The 20,043-nt window shown below is 40.1% G+C and overlaps 2 protein-coding genes across 2 annotated transcripts; both read right to left on the reverse strand.

The window, feature by feature from the left end:
- Window positions 1-1,189: 1,189 nt before the first annotated feature.
- LOC118121115 lies at window positions 1,190-12,439 on the reverse strand. Its single transcript, XM_047342977.1, is given in 3 exon segments — window positions 1,190-3,459; window positions 9,148-9,169; window positions 10,594-12,439. Coding segments are annotated over 3 exon segments (3,573 nt in total). The 5' UTR covers window positions 12,425-12,439; the 3' UTR covers window positions 1,190-1,739.
- A 4,609-nt stretch (window positions 12,440-17,048) lies between these two features.
- uts2d (urotensin 2 domain containing) lies at window positions 17,049-17,978 on the reverse strand. The gene is made up of 5 exons (XM_035177533.2): window positions 17,879-17,978; window positions 17,611-17,715; window positions 17,498-17,535; window positions 17,190-17,280; window positions 17,049-17,074 (listed from the first exon to the last, which is right to left on the reverse strand). Exons 1-5 carry the CDS (start codon window positions 17,976-17,978, stop codon window positions 17,049-17,051), a joined length of 360 nt encoding a protein of 119 aa, XP_035033424.1.
- Between the last annotated feature and the right edge of the window lie 2,065 nt (window positions 17,979-20,043).

Raw genomic sequence — 20,043 nt, forward strand, 5'->3', positions numbered from 1 at the left:
CATGAGGCGTGGTGTAAGACACGTCTGCAGCTTGAGATAAGAGCGGAGACTGGAGACGTTTTTTAATGTTGGAGGCATTAACTTCATGGCTCAGCAGCATGGCTCTAAGATTACAAAATATTACAGTAATTTGTTCTTATTCACTAACATTCAGTATCTATAAACTCAATTACTAAATAAGATTTCAAAACAATGTATTCCACCAGTGATTTGGATGTTAATTTTTTATTTGATTATACTTTAGAGTCTGACTCTATAGATAAGTTTGCAGCTCTTACAACCTTATGTGTGATGTATGTTAGGTTATTCACCTGGAGCAGTTGTGTAAATTCATCTTTATTTTCAAAGGTTGAATATTCATCATTCTCTTTAAATTCCCACACACTGTGGAATGTAAACACTTTCATGCAGCTGTTTCCACATTGGTGAAAGCAGAAAGAAAGTAAAACTTTACAAGTCAACAACCCTCCTGTTCAGATCAACTTATCTTAAGTTTGTTGATGTAGTTTTGTTTTAACTTCCCTTCCAGAACATTGTTATTGTCAGTTAATAATTAGTCAGCATTTGTGATTCGTTTGTTTTGTCTTGTCTCTGTATAATTGCAGGGGAAGCGATGGAAGGAAGTTTGGGATTCATGCCAAAATAGTTTCAAACATTATTGGGACTTCCGTCCAGTAGATGGCAGTCTTTTATATTGAATGGATATAATCGAGAGGACAGCAGACAAAAGTCTGATGAGTGGTGGAAGTTACTACCATTGGTAAATGTGCACAATTACTACATCACTCTGTTTATGACAATCAACATCGTTTTCTGAATGATTATTTTGAATGCAAACTTCTGGTACAGTATCATGCTGTACCCTTTTCAATTCATTGTGACTACTTAAAATCCACTCAGTCTGGACAGGAGATTTCCTGTGAAGTCGTTTCAAGAAGATCAGCAAACAATATTTTCTGTCAATCATGTATCATATGATTCAGTATGTAAGTGCAATGCCGTGACCTTCATAACTTAACCTTTACTTTGTGGGTAAACTACTTTTCACAGGGATTTCAGTCGTGTTTTGTCTATCACCATGTCCTGGAATAAGGTATTCTGTCATATTCTTTGAGAGAAAGTGTGTGAGTTGTCATGTTATACCATGAATAGCTTACTTCAGTAAATGATCACTTCAAAGTGAGACTGATTCCTCTAAAAGCAGTGCATTTATTCATTGTAAAGTAACATGTTGCTTTGAATTGTCTTACAATGAATTAACAATTACATCTTTGATTTAGCATGGATAGTCATTCAACGATTACATCTGTTGCTGAAATGTATTGTTAGCACAAAAATTCAAACTGCAATAATTAATGGAATAATGAAAGACCATTGAACAGAGTACTCAGTTCAGTCTCAGTTTTTTTTAAAGAAGTACACTGTTTCAGTGCATTTCAGTTTACATTCACAAAACGTTCACACTTTCCCATAAAAATTGTTTTTAAAGATAGTGTGTAAGATGACAGATCACTTCTTAGAGCACACAGTACTGGTACAAAGCGGTATGCTAACTAATTCAAAAGAAAATCCATTTCCTTGTTTGTTCTAGCTGAAGAAGAAGGAGCTGTTGTGGTTCTTTCTATGACTTGGAGGCTCTAAAATCAACGCTATGCTCCAGATTTTGTAGGCAGACCTCAGTAATCAGAGAGCAGTTTCCCTTGGCTTTAAAAGTTCTTGTGTTATTGATGCTGGGTGGTCTACAGCACAGAGTTCTTACTTCTGCGGCCTATATTTCCTCTGCCTCTCTTGTTCTTCCTCCAGCACACGCAGCTGATGATCACAGTGCTAATGATGACAGTGGACACTACTGCGATGATGATAAGGGTTATCGCAGTATCATTAGAAACCGTTCCCTGTTCCCCTTGTCCGCTGCTGGTGACTTCCTCAGGCTCCGAGGTGGGTGTGGTCTTGACAGCAGGTGGGACAGTGCTTCTTCTAGTTGGAGGGGTATTTGGTTTCCTCCTCTTCTCCGTTGAAGTCAACACAGGATCCTCAGTAGAGCTGAGAGGCATCAGGTTCTCGTTTGTCAGCACAGCGATCACCTCCCCGTTCAGATTGAAAGGCACTTCACACACCACAAGGGTTTGGTTGGCCTTGGTTGGGTGCTGTCTCAGCCAATCCCTAAGAGGCAGAATATCTTTATCACACCTCCAGGGATTCTGCTGTAGGAGAACTTCATTTATCACAGTGAGTGCATCCAGACTTTCCTGTGGCATGTTGTTGAAGGAATTGTTTCGCAGGTCTATCTCTCCAAGATGGCTCACGCCCTGCAGAAAACCCACAGGGAGTGAGCTGATGAAGTTATGCTCCAGGGAAATGTTGACCAGGCTGGGAAGACCTTGGAAAGTCCCAGCTTGCAACGTTGTGAGCAGATTGGTGTGAAGTGATATCTCTCCCACCTTCTCCAACCCTCTGAAGGTCCCGGTAGAAACGTAGTTGATCTGGTTGCGACTAAGCACCAGCAGATGCAACTGAGTAAGATTCCTGAAGGTGTCATCCTCCACACGGCTGAGCTTGTTGTCATATAGCCACAGCTCCTGCAAGGGCATTGGCCCAAACACCCCTGGACCCAGACTCTCCAGCTGGTTTTCATACAGTGACATCTGGGAAAGGAGGGGAAGGTTTAAAAAGATCCCCAGTGGAAGAGATGTAAGCCTGTTGTTAGAGAGGAACAGCTTTTGGAGCTTCCGAGTGTTAGAGAACAGGTCACGGTGGAGGTGAGTGATTAGATTGTCATTTAGGGATAGTTCCTCTAGATTGCCAAGGTCATCCAGACTGCCAACAGGAAGTTCCTGTAGGGAGTTTTTACTAAGCCGCAGGGTTTTAAGCTTAGAAAGACCCATGAATGTCTCCACAGGCAGTTGACTGATATTGTTTCCGGAAAGTAAAAGATAACTTAGCTGGGTAAGAGTGTTAAAAGTTTCAAAAGGTACAGAAGTGAAAAGATTCTTGCTTAGGTCAAGAATTTTCAGATACTTCAGAGAGGAAAACCAATGAGGGCGGAGTACCAGGAGTTTGTTGCTCTTTAGAGTCAGAGACTCGAGACTCTGAAGATTTTGGAATAAGGCCTCTGGGAGATCTTGCAGTTCCGTGCCAGTAAACCCTAAGGCACCTATATTCAGAGTGGCATCAAGTGTGCCGGGGTGCACCTCTTTCAGAGCAGTGTCTTTAATCACAAAGATGCTGAGGGCGTTAGAGAAAACAGTCAGGTCCTCTGGTTTCAGAGAGTAGATACTGGAGTTGGAGACGTAGAGGGTAGTGGTAGATGAGGGCAGAGGTGTGGGGAAGTCTGAGAGACCACTGCAGAGTATTTTGTTTGCTTGACATTTGCATCCAACTGGACAAGCCCAAACAACAGCATTTAGAGAACAGAGAAGAAGGAACACATGAAGGGTCAGTGGCAGGTCCATGTTTCTCCTGGAAAACAAAAAAAAAACATATTTTGCAGTTAAAACTGGTTGTGAGTCTTTAGCGTAAATTGTTTGTCCTCAAAGGGCACACCACCAATTTTACTTGTGAATTACTGCCCTGTGGTTATATGCCTCCACCAACCAGGGCAGTTTCTCTCAACATAAATATTTTCCAGATTCATATGAGGTCATTGTAACCTTTACCTTTTACCACTGAAATCTAATCAATTAATGTTTGAGTCAATGTGACATCTCCAGCTGTGAAGAAATTCCCCAAAGGCAGACAGATATTATGTTCAGGAGAAAATGTGTTTTTGTGAGGCCACCGTGACCTTGAATTTGGACCTTTGACCACTCAAATCATTTCATCCATGAGTCTAAGTTAGGATACGAAAGATAAGAAAGATTATCTCAAGGTGTTTTTAAGAAAACCCGTTCAAAGGAACAAAAACAAGTTTAATGAGGTCACAGTGACCTTGACCTATGACCCCCAAATTCTAATCCTGGTCATCATTGACTCCAAGTGAATGTTTGTGCTAAACGTAATACAATTCCCTGTGGGTTTCATAAGGCATAACAACATTGACATTTTACCCAGAGCATAGATCCATTTATGCTCATGAAGGAAACTGAATTGCTCCGTTCTAAACATGAAGCTTTGTTGTGTTTTTAACCGTGTGCTACTCTCGGACATTTGCTGTGCAGTCTTTTTTAGTTTCCGTGGTCTGTTTTTTCTCCCTTCCCTGAGAGAACAGCCACGAAGGGGGATCTCTACATTTTAAATCACCACCACAATAAGACATTTCTACTGAAGGCAACTCTAATTAGTAACAGTGCCTCCACATTGCAGCCTCAGCATTCTTGTTTTAACCAAAGAGGAGACATTAGCATGGATCGATCTAGTGCTTTATTCTTTGCTGCCTGTGGCTTGGAGCATTGCTCATTAGCATTACCAAAAGGGCTGACTGGTGAAACACTGTTTTTAGCCAGCGTTTGGCATTAAAACCCTGAATTCTTGATTTGTATTCATCAGACATTTCAGTCTGCTGCGGGATGTTTTGGAATTAAAGACCCAAAATGCTGAGTAGACGCTGGTATGACATGCACATGGTGTTTGGTTTCCCCCACCATAGCAAAATACTTTCTATTTGCTCTCTATATTTGCTGTGTTTATAGTTCACAGCCTGCCCATGTTGGAGGCTGAGGCTGTGCTCACTGTTTGTAGTGGGACAGGAGAACAGAACTGCCTCTTTATACAAATCCATTTAAAGTTCTGCGACTTCATGTTGGCAAGCGTGAGTTGTTTCTCAGTGGCTGAAGTGTATTAGGGTGCAGAAAGAGTCTCTGAGAGGAAGTAGCGTTCGTTCTGTTCTGTCTTCTCTTTCTTTCTCTTTTGTTTTTCACATCAGAGATCGAGGATCATAAAAACCACCTTGGTAAATTGCAGCTCTTCCTGTTTTTGACAAATTGTGAGCTCATTTTATTTAAGCTGAGGGGTGCGAGGTCCCTGCTGTGAGATTGACATTTTCATTGTTTGTAGAACATTGTCATTTTTCTATTTTAAAAATCAGATTGTTACAATTGTTATACTTCATTTCTAACGGTATACCTTCTACTATTACAAAATCTATGAAAATACATAAAAACCTTAATAATAGTAATATTAGTTCTGACTTTCCCTTTTTTTGTTCCTGTTGGGAGATATCCACTGGTTTCGTCACAATCTCTACTTCCCTTTTTCTCTTAAATGTTGTGAATGTGATGGTCAGATTTCACATTTAGGGTCAGGCTGGGGTTTCAATAATGGAAAAAAAAATTAAAATAGTTGCCACACATTTCAGTTCCCCTTTAGCTGTAGGTCTTCCGTTAGAAAAAATGACTACATCTTAAAATAACAAACGAGAGATTTACACAACATATTTTGACAATTGTTTCATCACACTTTCATCCTCCTCGACTTAAAACTACAACTGTGCAGCCTTTTTGCCTGTTTACAACAGTTTAATAATGTTCCCATTCAAACCATGTTTCCACTCTGGTTTATATTATAATGTCCCAGTCCAACTAAAACCACAGTCTAGTCTTCACTGGGATGACCTGGAACCGTCTACAGCGCACTGTAATGGCTAAAGCATTTCCAGTTCACCAGTAATTGCTTAGATTTTTTTTTCCCCCTTGCCGGAGCTGATGCATCAGCACTTTGTAAAAGACTGAACTAACAGAAGAGAAAAGAAAGTGGTCAAATCATTGAGACGCGATTCATTTTACATATAAAAGGTTTTTGTTTAAGCTTTTACATAAACTGTCAAAATGTTAGGATGCAAGTTTAACATTCAAGCTCCCCTCAGTCACTTAATTCAGTTATTTTAGGAATAACATAGACAGTATATGTCGACTCTCTTCTTCACATGAATACACACATTCCTTGGTTAAATCACAAAAGGACGTAAGCGGTAACTTATTGATCATCATAGCTGTCTCCTTCATGTTTCCTCCCTGAAATCTTTTAGCATCATTTTCATTCTATAGCATGTCGATCAGCACCCTGATAACACGGGACACTATTTGGCAGAACTTACCTCCAGTAGGATCTGACGATTGAGTGAACACAGACAGTGGGTCGGTCTGGTTATCTTTTATGTGCGTCCTCCCTTCTCGTCCTCAGGTTCACAAATCCTGTGATGAAAGTTTCCAGCACTTTCTGAACTCTCACGGCATCACATTTTCCTGCTCCTCGTCATCACTTGTTTCCCTTCCTCAGTCACTTTTTTTGTCCTGAGGTCATGAAACCTGCAGGTTTTTTCTCTGAAGCCTCAGTGTCACTGTTCAGCCGGCCCAGCCCCCTCTTGCTGTCCCCTCCTCACACAATCACACCCACACTCACATTTTCTGGGGGATCAGGCAACAGGGGAAGCCCCACCCCTCTGGAACTGTATGGCTGCTTGAGCGCATGTAGGAGGATGTGTGTGATCTGTAATTCATCTGAGTGGATCCACATGTCTTCACCTATGTAACTACATGTGTTTCTTGTTTTCTTCCAGGAACACATGTAAGGTATACTTCAGTTGGTTAGTGTTGCAGGCAGGGGGAGAATTTGGTTCAAGTCAAGAGAAAGGATTTTGTGTTTAGTTTTGAGTGTATGCGCACTGTTGTTGTTTTGGTTTTGCAAATTGAAGCATAAGCTGCTCATATTTGTATACGTGACAACCCTGGTATGCTTGTAAGCCGATGGGTTTGGCACTTGGCACTTCATAAATCCACTGTTAGGGAATTATACTCAGCACAACAAAACAACCAGCGCACTTGTGTCCAGTCTTTTGATGCAGATTATATGATTCTGGATGAAATAGTGTGAGAATTACCTGCTGTTGCACAAAGCTACTGTACGTGTGCTCATACATTATGCTGTTGAATGACACTTTCATCATAAATATCCAGAGTGTATCACATATCAAGAAATCATGCTTTATTAGGATGGAAGGAAACAAGACATAACCCCTGAAAATGTCGAGCGTTTAGCTTTTTTTCATGAACCTGTTCATGTAAGTACGTGGTGATTTGGCCCTGGTACTAAAATGTGGAATGTTCTGTTCCTCAATAAACCAGTGAGAGAGGGAAAAAAAGGTTAAGCAGCAAGTGTTGTGCTGCTTCTAACATTCCTTTGTAGCTGTAAGTAAATCCATCTGTTTTATAAGCCGACTAACTCCCTCTTTACCACAGGCTACAGATAGCGAGGGTGGAGTTAACGTATAGCCGGGCCGTTTCTGCAATCTTTCTGATATTGCTGTGAAGACACAGGAGGAGAAAGTTCGTACCAGTGTTTTATAAATGACTAAATTGATCTTTAACTTACAAAATCACAATGGAGTCTATTGTCATCAAGCTGAAGTATGTGTCCACATGGATCCGTAACATCACCGATAAACTGTTCATGCTATAACAGACTGGAAGTCATTTTAACTGTCACTTTATTGAATCAGGAAAATCCAGATTAAAAAGGGGGTTTATTAGTTGTTTCTTTCAGGTTAATAAAACATGTTGCCAGCGGATGATTCATGTGAGATATGATCTTTTTCAAAGTACTTTGGAGAGCAGGAGTTAGCAGATACACACACAGAATATTTTTTTTCATATCTGACAATTGATACGTTAATAAAAAACCTATATCTAAACAACAATCCATCAATCAACATTTAAAAACATTTTTTTTTAAATCGAACATTTGTGAGTCCTTGGGTACAATCTTGACTTTTCTTCTTCTTTTTGATTATATATAACCTTGTAAACTGTCCTCTTGAAAAATACAGTTTACTGTCTCGGCTCCTATACATCACATAAACTCTTGGTATACATCCCTTAATATCTGTGTGGATTTTGAGGTATTAAAAGCTACTGCTGAGTTTGCCAAGTTACAGGTACAAAGGCAGTGATGGCACTGGACTGATGTACTTTAGGTAAAAGCCTGAGTTACAGTAACAGACATTCTTAGGGCTTCACATGATATTATTTAATAAGGGTTCATATTTAGAAATGACTATTTGTATAGCGAAATTAGGCATAGGTCTGTACTTAGAACTTTTCTGAGAAAACAACTCCATTTAAATGGGAATCAGTTGGTGTTCAAAAAGAAACTCAATGGTAAACTTACTATTGCTGTATAACTACTGCATATCTATAGCTATAGCTGAAACTATATTATATATTTTGAGTGTGTTTTTACATTTCACACAAAAAACACATATACCCCAAAACCTCAATGTCTATTATTTTGACATAAGAATTTTATCGTACCAAACAACAACCAAGAGTCTCCTGCAAATGAGCTGTGGAAAATATCAGGTTAAGATAAGATGTATCTGTCACCATTTAGAATAATAATTTTAAAAAACTGTTAAATGGGGACAACTTCCTGATCTTTGTTGTTAAACTTGTGTCTCCAGTTGATTTTGGGGTCAGTGGTTGAGATTTGAGCTAAGTTAACGTTAGGGAAGTGGTGAATAAGTCTGCAGGAAGTTATTGCAAGTCTATGTGAAGTTCCCAAAAGTGACCCATGACAATACGTGTGTGTGTGTGTGGGTGTGTGGGTGTGTGTGTGAGAGAGAGAGCGAGGGAGAGTGTGTCACCACTGTTGTGTGAGCTCAGTGTACTGGAAGGGCCTAATCACTGGTTGTCATAGCGATGAACTTGGGCACTGCTCCCCAATTCATCCTCTTTTGTTTGCTGTTTGCTGTTTAAAGTCCAATCTCCTCTCGAGGAATTCCCGGCATCCGCTGTCATTTTGTGAAGGTTTAAAAGCTTTGGAAGCTTTATTTTTCACGAGCAGTCAAACGTTCTCTGTTGTTTTGCCTCGAGAGAAAAATAAATAAAAATAAAGTGTGATCTGTATTCATCAACAAAACTGGTTAGAAATGTAACGTTAGTTCTATGACGATATACTTCTGTAAAGACATTTGTATGAAAGCTTGAGGATAACTCGTGGGATAAAATTTTTAATCCACAATCTTGTATTTCTTAAATTACTGTATGTCATGAGTGATCTTGGATAACACAGAAAGAGAAACAATTGTGCACATTGTTGTGGGTTTGTTTTATAATGGAGGCTTGTGAAATTACAGGGGCACTGTTCTACAAAAGAATCAGTTCCAAAGTGATTTTACTCCCTGACCTTGTGAAATCATGGCGATGACTGACTTACTTGGAGTCACTTGTTTTGAAGGCTGTTGCGATAATGACGATGGGATGTGATTCATTTACGGAAAGCTCGTGCTTTCTTTTGGGAAAGCACGAGCTTTCTTTTGGGAAAGCACATTTATCTGTCATTTCCTTTCAAAGAAGAAATCTGGATTATAACCCCAGATAAGAGAAAAGGATGTTTATCAAGAACTTCTATAAAATACATTGGGTGGCCCGACACAAGTCTTTGAAACAAACGCCAGATATGAATAGATTTAGCAAACGGTTTATTAGTATAAATATTCTTAAATATTCTATAACTTTTAAAGATAAAAAATACGACCAAACTGTGACAAACTGAGCTCCTAAATATCAGGTGGTTAATTCCCGGATTTATGACCTATACCTACCTCTGTTTTGTGATATCTATACAGTTATTGATTTGAATTATCTCAATGTAACAAAAGGTATTTGTCTGATTTAAACTGATAACAGATGTTGGAGCAAAAGTACTTGTAATTACTGATGGGAGAGGCAGGAATATCATCATGCTTGATGGTATTTTTATTTGCCTCAGCTGGCAGGAAGGAAGGAAGGAGGGGAGGAAGGAGAGAAAGAAACTCTTCATGTAGTTTGGCACTTTTACATCTAGAGGGAGACAAAACCACCTCGGTTTTGTATACGTTGATTGACATCATCACTCAAGTAAAAACAAAAACTTACACACGGTGTTAGTCATATTAAAAATGTTCATACATGCAATGTGATGACAAGGAGACAAAAAACTGCAACTAACCGTTATTTTTATTATTAATCAATCTGGAAAATATATTTTTAAACAAAATACACTCATTGTTTAGTTGATGATATGTTAAAATGGTGTAAAACACCCCCAAGACCCCAAAGTGATGTCTTCAGATTGTAAATGTGTCCAACCAACAGTCCAAAATCTAAAGAGATGTGATTTATTAACATACAAGACTTTGTCACCAGACATTTGAAAAGCTGGTGTCAGATAATGTTATATTATATTTAACATTTTTTTATAGAAGAGAAGTGAAGAAATAACAGCATTTTGTCATGTCTTAAAATAACAAATAACAAATTCACCAAAAAAAATGCAAATTATAATAAAAATGCATAAATTATATAAAATGACGAACAAATAATTTGTCAAATAAATTGATTTGCATTATCACAGCTTTGTTAAAGCATAAAGTTTGTATTTCTTATTGTATTGTACTATATATTATTAATTATTGTATCATCTAACCATGATTCTTAGCAAGCAATCTTAAACTAATCTTAGCTTTAACACTTTTTAAAATAGGTTACATTGAATCCCATTTCTCAAGCCAAACTGCTCACAACTAAAATAGCATCGAGAAAAGCAACAAACAATAGAGATCTTTAATGTGCTGCAGCTTGTGGAAAGGGACAGTTTATCTTTGGCTCTCGTGCACTCAGCCTGATAACATGGTGTGTTACCCTTATTTACGGGCACACTCAGCCTTCAGCTTATCCATGGTCTTGTCGAGGCGATACAAAGCATACATGGCAGCAAGAATGAGGAACAGGCCTGTGGTCGCGAGAAGGATGTGACAAAACATCAGGAACCCAGCCCAGGCTGTGTCTGAGGGCAGAAACCACACCAACACCCAGCCCCTGTGGTGGTTGTGGTGAACATACTCCGGCCCCTGCTCGATCACCAGCCGGTCATAGAAAACCTGTGGCGGCTGATAGCTCATGTGAGTCTCGGTACTGAGAGGGAGCTCTTCTTTTGGTAGAGCGGTGGTTACAGTGTGGAGGGAGGATGTCGCAGCATCGGAGGTGGTTGAATTTGCAGGTTTGGTGGATGATGGTATGATGACTTCACTGGTGCTTGATGGTGTTGCTGGTGGTGTGGTTGTTGAGGCTGTTCCACTGGTTGAGATGGCGTGGAATGGTTGTGCCGAGGCAGACAAGTTTTTCTTTCTAAAAAAATCAGTGGTAGTATCGCAAAATCTGAAGTCCTGATCACGCAAAGATTCTACTGTGTGGAACAATTTGTTCCATGGACTGCGACATGTCACCTTGTCTTTGTCAATGACCACACGCGCATTGCTTCTTATCCATCTTGCAATACCTCTGATGCTGCACATGCAGTCCCAGGGGTTGCCACTCATATTCAAAGTGCCCAACGCTGCATTTGACAAGAAAATATCTCCCGGCAGAGTCTTGAGGTAGTTATTCTTCAAATCAATGGTCTGAAGCTTTTTGAGGCCCTGAAAAATGTTTTCGTTTAGGTTCTGCAGACTGTTGTCGCTCAGAACCAACATGTTCAGTGAGGTGAGTTTGGAGAACAGCTGAGGATGTAGATAGTGGAGGTTGTTGAATTTCAGCGAGAGCTTCTCGAGGTGGGGGAGACAGCAGAAAAGGTCTGCGGGCAACTCTCTGAGATGGGCATTTAAATGGAAGTGAAGCATCAACAGCCCGGACATGTTGCTGAATAAATTCCCAGGAACAGTAGTGAGATTGGTGTAGTACAGATACAATTCTTTCATCTCAGGCATGTGACCCATCAGCTGGTGTGGTAGAGAAAGCAAGGGGTTGTTGTAGAGGGTCAGCTTAATCAGCTTGGGCATGTTATAAAAGGTTTCTTGGGGGACACCCTGAAGTTGGTTGGAGGACAAAGTGAGATTCGTCAGGTTCGTCAGTGGATGGAACAGAAGCCGCGGGAGCCTGGCGATCTGGTTGTGGTCGATCAGTAGCACCTGGAGGTTGATGAGTGCATCAAACAGCTCAGACTCCAGCGCCTCGAGTTTATTGTTGTACATGTAGAGATAGAGAAGGTTGCTCAAGGAGTGAAAGATGGTGGGAGAAAGCCTCTTTAAGCGGTTCCTGGCAAGGTTCAGATAGGTGAGTTCGGTCAGCCCATTGAAAACATCCGGAGCAAGATTCATCAGCTTGTTGCGGCCCAGGTCCAGAACCTGCAACTGAACAAGTCTGTTAAATATTTCTGGAGAAATGGTCTCCAGCTGGTTTCCATCTAAAAACAGCTGCTCTAGAATGGTCAGCGGACTGAACACTAGAGGGGGAAGCGTGGTGAGATTGTTGGACGACAGCTTGATGAACCTGAGCTTTGGAGCGACGTGGAAAGCCAGCGGTCGGATGGTGTGTAGTTGGCTTTGAGTCAGACCGAAGCGCTGCATGAGTTCCAGGTTTTCCAGGCTCTGATCGTTTATAACATTCATGTTTGTGTCGTCGAGGTACAGCTGGTATGTCAGAGGGGGCATCTCCTTTGGTATGTCCGTGACCATGTCGCCTGTGCACAGGACGACATTTTTATACGAACAGTCGCAGCCCAGAGGGCAGACCGGTCTGCCCTCGGAGCTGTAGGAGCAGTGAGGCAGCATGAAGAGGATGAGTATGATCCACAAGGGGCCTGCATGGTTAAAATAAAGACACATTTAGACACATGATCACATTTTTTATTATGTTATTACATCACATTATTATTATTGTAAGTTCATCTCATTAATTGACATTTGATTTGAAATGAAAATTAGCTCTTTATTATCTCTTTTCGATTCTGTTCTTCATTCTGTATTTAAAGCATATTTCCTTCCCTCTCAATACTTTTTCTGTTAATCTAATTTATGTCCAATTTTCTTTTTCATATTAATACATAACCTGTATTGTGGATATTGTTTGATAATGTTTTGTATTTTATCTTTTGTAAATACGGTTTTCATATACGCTATTACTGGTTTCAACCACACCCCACATGAACTTTGACATTTAACTGATGTATTTTGTATTTATGTTTTGTAAACTAAACTAACCCTAACCCTTCTCCAAGAGTAATCATCAAAGAAATAAGATAAAATGACCTTTTTCTATCAGTTTCAGACCAAATCTATGACAAAAAAAACTTGCATTATAACGTAAGAAAATTGAGGAAAACTCTACCGACCTCTGAAGTAGGAATCCATCTCTGTCTGTTTGATTCCACGATGATAACGATGCTCTGTTCTTCTCTTGGGGCTGGAGCGGTAGCTGACTCCCACTGTCTATCAAATCACCCCTCCCCCTTCTTATCCAGAATACCCACCCAGACATCATCACCACACATATTTTAATGGCCTTTTTATATTGAATTTATTATGTATATTACAACACCACTCTCATAACCCCATTATTTTGTAGTTTAGGGTTTTATTTAACAACTTTTTTCCTACATACACTACCGTTCAAAAGTTTGGGGTCACCCAGACAATTTCGTGTTTTCCATGAAAACTCACACTTTTATTTATCAAATGAGTTGCAAAATGAATAGAAAATATAGTCAAGACATTGACAAGGTTAGAAATAATGATTTTTATTTGAAATATTAATTTTGTTCTTCAAACTTTGCTTTCGTCAAAGAATGCTCCATTTGCAGCAATTACAGCATTGCAGACCTTTGGCATTCTAGCTGTTAATTTGTTGAGGTAATCTGTAGAAATTTCACCCCACGCTTCCTGAAGCACCTCCCACAAGTTGGATTGGCTTGATGGGCACTTCTTGCGTACCCTACGGTCAAGCTGCTCCCACAACAGCTCAATGGGGTTGAGATCTGGTGACTGCGCTGGCCACTCCATTACAGACAGCATACCAGCTGCCTGCTTCTTCCCTAAATAGTTCTTGCATAATTTGGAGGTGTGCTTTGGGTCATTGTCCTGTTGTAGGAGGAAATTGGCTCCAATCAAGCGCTGTCCACAGGGTATGGCATGGCGTTGCAAAATGGAGTGATAGCCTTCCTTATTTAAAATCCCTTTTACCTTGTACAAATCTCCCACTTTACCAGCACCAAAGCAGACCATCACATTACCTCCACCATGCTTGACAGATGGCGTCAGGCACTCTTCCAGCATCTTTTCACCTGTTCTGCGTCTCACAAATGTTCTTCTGTGTGATCCAAACACCTCAAACTTTGATTCGTCTGTCCATAACACTTTTTTCCAATCTTCCTCTGTCCAATGTCTGTGTTGTTTTGCCCATATCAATCTTTTCTTTTTATTGGCCAGTCTCAGATATGGCTTTTTCTTTGCCACTCTGCCTAGAAGGCCAGCATCCCGGAGTCGCCTCTTCACTGTAGACGTTGACACTGGCGTTTTGCGGGTACCATTTAAAGAAGCTGCCAGTTGACGACCTGGAGGCGTCTATTTCTCAAACTAGAGACTCTAATATACTTGTCTTCTTGCTGAGTTGTGCACGGGGCCTCCCATCTCTTTCTACTCTGGTTAGAGCCCGTTTGTGCTGTTCTCTGAAGGAGTAGTACACACCGTTGTAGGAAATTTTCAGTTTCTTCGCAATTTCTCGCATGGAATAGCCTTCATTTCTAAGAACAAGAATAGACTGGCGAGTTTCACATGAAAGTTCTCTTTTTCTGGCCATTTTGAAAGTATAATCGAACCCACAAATGTGATGCTCCAGATACTCAACTAGCTCAAAGGAAGGCCAGTTTAATAGCTTCTCTCACCAGCAAAACAGTTTTCAGCTGTGCTAACATAATTGCACAAGGGTTTTCAAGGGTTTTCTAATCATCCATTAGTCTTCTAAGGCGATTAGCAAACACAATGTACCATTAGAACACTGGAGTGATAGTTGCTGGAAATGGGCCTCTATACACCTATGTAGATATTTCATTAAAAACCAGACGTTTCCACCTAGAATAGTCATTTACCACATTAACAATGTATAGAGTGTATTTCTGATTAATTTAATGTTATCTTCATTGAAAAAAACAGTGCTTTTCTTTGAAAAATAAGGAAATTTCTAAGTGACCCCAAACTTTTGAACAGTAGTGTACACTATTTGAACACGCAAATATTTCGACCTACAAGTTTTACTGAAAACATTCACAATGGCTCTGTTCATTTCAAGACATGACAGTGTGACAATAGGTCAGCATGAGAAGGACCCAGAAACTGAAGCAGCTAAATGGAATTCAACCATTATATGCTTTTTTCTGTGACTTGTCAAAGTGTTAGCTGTTAAAAAGACCTGTTGCTTTTTATTTTTCCTTCGTGTAAAGTTTTTGGAGAGTTTCTCCTGTTCTGGGAGTGTTTGTCAGGAACTGTGAAGTGTAAAACTCAAAGTGACACGGAGGCTTCTTGGTCATTTCCTGTGGACTTATCTTGACAGAATGGTGTGACCACACGCTGCCTGTGCTCCAGTTTGAGGAATGAACTGAAGCGGATAACGTTTATTTCTGGTCCATATCAGTCAGAGACGTTTTGTGTCTGATGCGTTCGATGGAAACGCATAGTTCCGTTTGTCGTTTGTGTGTAAAACAAGACAGTGTTTTTCAGTTATTGGTCCTGCGGTACCAGGCAGTGATGACAACTGTTTAGCAGCAGTAACTCCCAGATCCCAGCAGTTTTACAACAGGGTCCCATGGCACCTTCAACAGACCTGGGACATCAGTTTATTTTTAAGTTTGGTGTGTGTGTGTGTGTGTGTGTGTGTGTGTGTGTGTGTGTGTGTGTGTGTGTGTGTGTGTGTGTGTGTGTGTGTGTGTGTGTGTGTGTGTGTGTGTGTGTGTTGCTGTAAAGTGCTGAAATTATGTAGTAAATACAAGGTCCTGTATTTCAAGATAAATAAAACATTCATTTACTTGAATTTATTTTCAGCGACACCTTGTCGGTTGATATATTCAACATGTACCACGGAAGCAGAATAACTGACGTTTACTGTACAAAATGAAAAATGGTAAAAAAATAAAGTATAAATAGTATGATATAATACATTTTATATAAATATTGTAATATTTATGTAAGATTATAGGTATATACGACATATGACTGTTTATTTTAATATAGGACGATTTTTTTTCAATTAATGTTCCTTTCTGTGCAGGAATTAACTGTATAGGTTGTGATGTAATGTTGTTTTGTGTGCATGTGGAAATTTTGATGTGCAGATCTAATAAGCTCTGAAACAGCATCAGGGAATACCGGTCGTTCCTCCCTCTTCTGTGATGCTGCTCTTTTACACTCACTGATGTGGCAGATGCTTTAATCCTGAGCCGTTTACACCTGAGTCACAGCACTACAGCTGTTTTACACTGTGAATGCTGGTGAATCCTCTTCTGTTCATCATGTTGCTGTGTGTGATTCACATCTTTTCACAGCAGCTCTCGCATTGTCTAGACCAGTGACTCAGCTTTGTCACCAAAGTCCTTCAAAAGATCCAATCAAATGAAATTCATGGCAAAGTAGACACTTATTTCAATCGTTCAAACATGTTATATTAAAAGTGAATAAAGAATTTGAATAGTTATGAGTGTTAAGAATATAGCATCATTGCCATGGGAACTTAAAGAAATGTGTTCTTTTCAAGCCCCTTCAAAGAGTCTATCCCAATCATTTCCTCTGAAAAGCTTTTAGATGAAAAATATCACCCCAAAATATAAAGATAACATCATAATAGTATTTATTCTGTAAAAGGAAGGAGAGTGCATTTTTTAAAAGCAGCGACAAACAAGACGTTTGTTGGCAGTAACAAACATGTTATGCCCAAAGCAGCCACAAGAGAGTGACATAAACACAAGCAAATAGCAAATGAATATCCCTTCTAAAATAATAATAATAATAATAATAATAATAATAATAATAATAATAATAATAATAATAATGTCTTTACAGACACATTTATTTTGTCATATCTGACCCTCAAGTATTTCCAGGGAGTAGCTGAATATTTACAGATCAAAGGATTTTACAGCCACAGTCCTCACAGCTCTCATGAGAAACGTTTTATTGATGACATTGATTATGATACAACTCTATATTGCTGGAATAAATACATTGTGATTATATCACTGGTGCTGTGAGTCTTAAGGCTATGTTGGGCTTTGCAGCAGGATTTCACCGGGGTCCTCCTCCTCTTGCATCCGTCTCACACACAGTATTTCCAGAAGCAAGCTGCAGAAGTAGAGAGATGACGACTTTTAAGATGACATCTGTCATGCACTCACAAATACAAGTGTTAATCAGTGTGAACGATAAGAGATAAATCCAGATTCTGAATTTGACTTACGTTCGCCCCTCTTCTGAGTTAGAGCTTTGCCCTCAGCCAAATTGGCTGTGATCTGCCTCTCCAGCTCCAGGTCCTCCCTCAGCGCCCGGAGCTACAAGCAGAGATCACAGTGATTGAACACACCAAGACCAAGCTGTCATCTCAGGATCAATACACCATCAATTATCAATGGCTTTTTTTAATCAAGTATTTTGACAGGTTTTCATTCACGCCCTAATAATAGATGTAGAACTTTTTGTTCTCAAACACAATCTCACACTGAATCAAGTTTCCTGGCTACTTCATGGTAAATCTGTAAATATCCTTACCTCCTCTAATTCAGCTAATTTGTTGGCCAGTTCAAGACCTGTGGAGAGAAAAATCAGTTATCGTCCCTTGAGAATATCTCTGTGTTAATTATGTCAAATTCTTTGCTTCTCACCTAGAGGATCGTCCTTTTCAACTGAAACTAGGCTCTTGTGCAGTAAGAGTGCAAGAATCTTGCTCTGGGCCTCTGTATCCTCTTTGGGATTGAAAACACGGTTTCCTGAACACACAAAGCAAATAAATATACAACTTTAAACACCATAAATATCACACAATATGAACAGAAAATGAAGCCATGTCCAAGATTTTATCTTGTTGCATTTTGTTACACTTAAAACCAGCAATGGCATTCATTTAAATCAAAGATCATTTTGCAAGCTCACCAGGGTTGAACGTGCTCCTTCCATCCACACTCAGCGCTCCCTGCAGTATTAACAAACTCAGGAGTCCTAAGCAGTAGTTCACAACGGATGTTCTGTCCATGGCACTCGCTCTGTATGGTCCCAGGCTAACGCTGCACTATGAGTCCTCCCTGGAGCAAGGCGAGCAATCCACTGCCTTGGGCCCATCCATTCAATATATTTATCCTTTCCGAGGCCGAGAGGAGGGGCCAGTCGGTCCTTGCGTACTAAATCAATAGCTGGTCATTGAGGCTTTTCGTCAATAGGCCACATTTTCATGGGGTTCATGGAGCGTCTGGGTGAAATACAGTGATCTGACGTCGTAGGTGAGGCCAGCGACCCTGAATCACTCTGACATGGGCAATTCAAACGGAGAGGAAGTTATCAATCAGCCTGCTGGTTAGATGTTCTTGGCACCTGCAAGTCTTTTTCTTTTACATTAATTGCTTCTTTAAATAGGCACATCGGAGCGTGTTGGTCTAGGGAGGGGAATTGATTCAGTCCCAAAGTGCATCATCGTGCACTGGAGATGAGCTCCTCAATCTTGGCTTCAGGACTGATCTGGAGCTGAAGGGACATCCATCACTGTGGCAGTGATGACATCCACCCAGCACCTCCTAAGTCACTGTGGCCTAAATATGCATCAAGGAAATCACATCTCATGCATCCTGCCAGGGGAGCAGACCCCCTGTGTGCATTGTTGAAGAAATGAGCTGGTTGGCATCCGCTGAATTTGACTGGTGATGTGTTGACGTCTGGTGTCTCATATCTAAGAACCTTTCCTGAAGCCATCACTTTGAATGTTTGAAGTGCAGCCACTCAAAGACTCGACAGAGAGACAAGAGCGTCTGCTGTGTGTGTGTGTGTGTGTGTGTGTGTGTGTGTGTGTGTGTGTGTGTGTGTGTGTGTGTGTGTGTGTGTGTGTGTGTGTGGGTGTGGGGGATCATGTGTGATTACTGTCATAAAAAATCATAATAATTGAGGCAAAACAGACATGAAAAGAATCCGAGGTGCGATGCATACCCAACATGCACTGCACATACCATAATCAGACGCTGATCTATTTTATAGTCAAATGAATTCATTATAACTTAATCAACAGTATTCCTTTTTTTTTTTTTTAAAGGTAATTTGTAAAAGTTTGGTCGATACCTACCTGCATGTTGCAATAGTGGACGCTAGAGGGAGCAGTTATATTAACATAACCAGATACCACCTGCTGTCAGGTCACGTGACACGTGTGTATTTGTTTGTGCCGATGAAAGACAGAAAATGAGACAGAGAGAGCAAGAGAAGCAAAGAGGAAGCCTGAGACACACTGTTACTCGCGGACGTGTGTTCTCTTCATTCATACACACAGCTGTCTGCTCTGTGCGTGTTGAATTCACATACAGTCCCTGAACGCGTCACTGTTCATGTGGACCCCAGTCGGGCTCTGTGGTGTGTTCACTGTCACCTCAGGATGTGACTTCTCGTGGCTGCAGATGCTCCACACACACTGGATCCTGCGGAGGAAGCTGGGTCAAGTTGACCACATGGTGTGAGGCTGATACCGGACGTGTCAGAATCTGGCCTTCAAAATGAAAGCTGACAGAAACATTGAATTTCAAGATGACTCCAGAATATGATCACAATAATAAATACAATAATAATACATGTTTTGAAATCGGATGTAGTTACTCGGTAGACTTTTTACAAACCATATGGGAAATGCATCAACGTCCAATTAATTGAAATCAAATAATAATTCAAGCCACAAATTCTCAACTCCTAAATCAAGACTCAGTTGCCAGTTGTCCATATATCATGGCTCCCATTAATGTTTAGGTACCTGGTGAGCAAGGGTGCAAAATACAAGCTGCTTAATTATACAATTCTGGATGATTCATGGTTAAAGACCCAAAAAACGAATTGTAAGATCATCCATTAATTATTTTATTTTTTTGCCACAGTTATAACATGTTTTGCCATTTCACGAATGACGATTTCTGTATTAAGTACTGTGATTAAATAAAGTATCCACTGCTCATGGATTAATTATGAAGCAACAGGTCTCCTGGGTCTTAGAAGTGGATTTGCGTCACTTTGTGCTCGTTTTGTATCTTTACATCTTTTGTTGTTATATTGGATCTTAATGTGATTATATT

Source organism: Hippoglossus stenolepis, chromosome 14 (assembly GCF_022539355.2).
Source record: "Hippoglossus stenolepis isolate QCI-W04-F060 chromosome 14, HSTE1.2, whole genome shotgun sequence".
NCBI lineage: Eukaryota > Metazoa > Chordata > Actinopteri > Pleuronectiformes > Pleuronectidae > Hippoglossus > Hippoglossus stenolepis.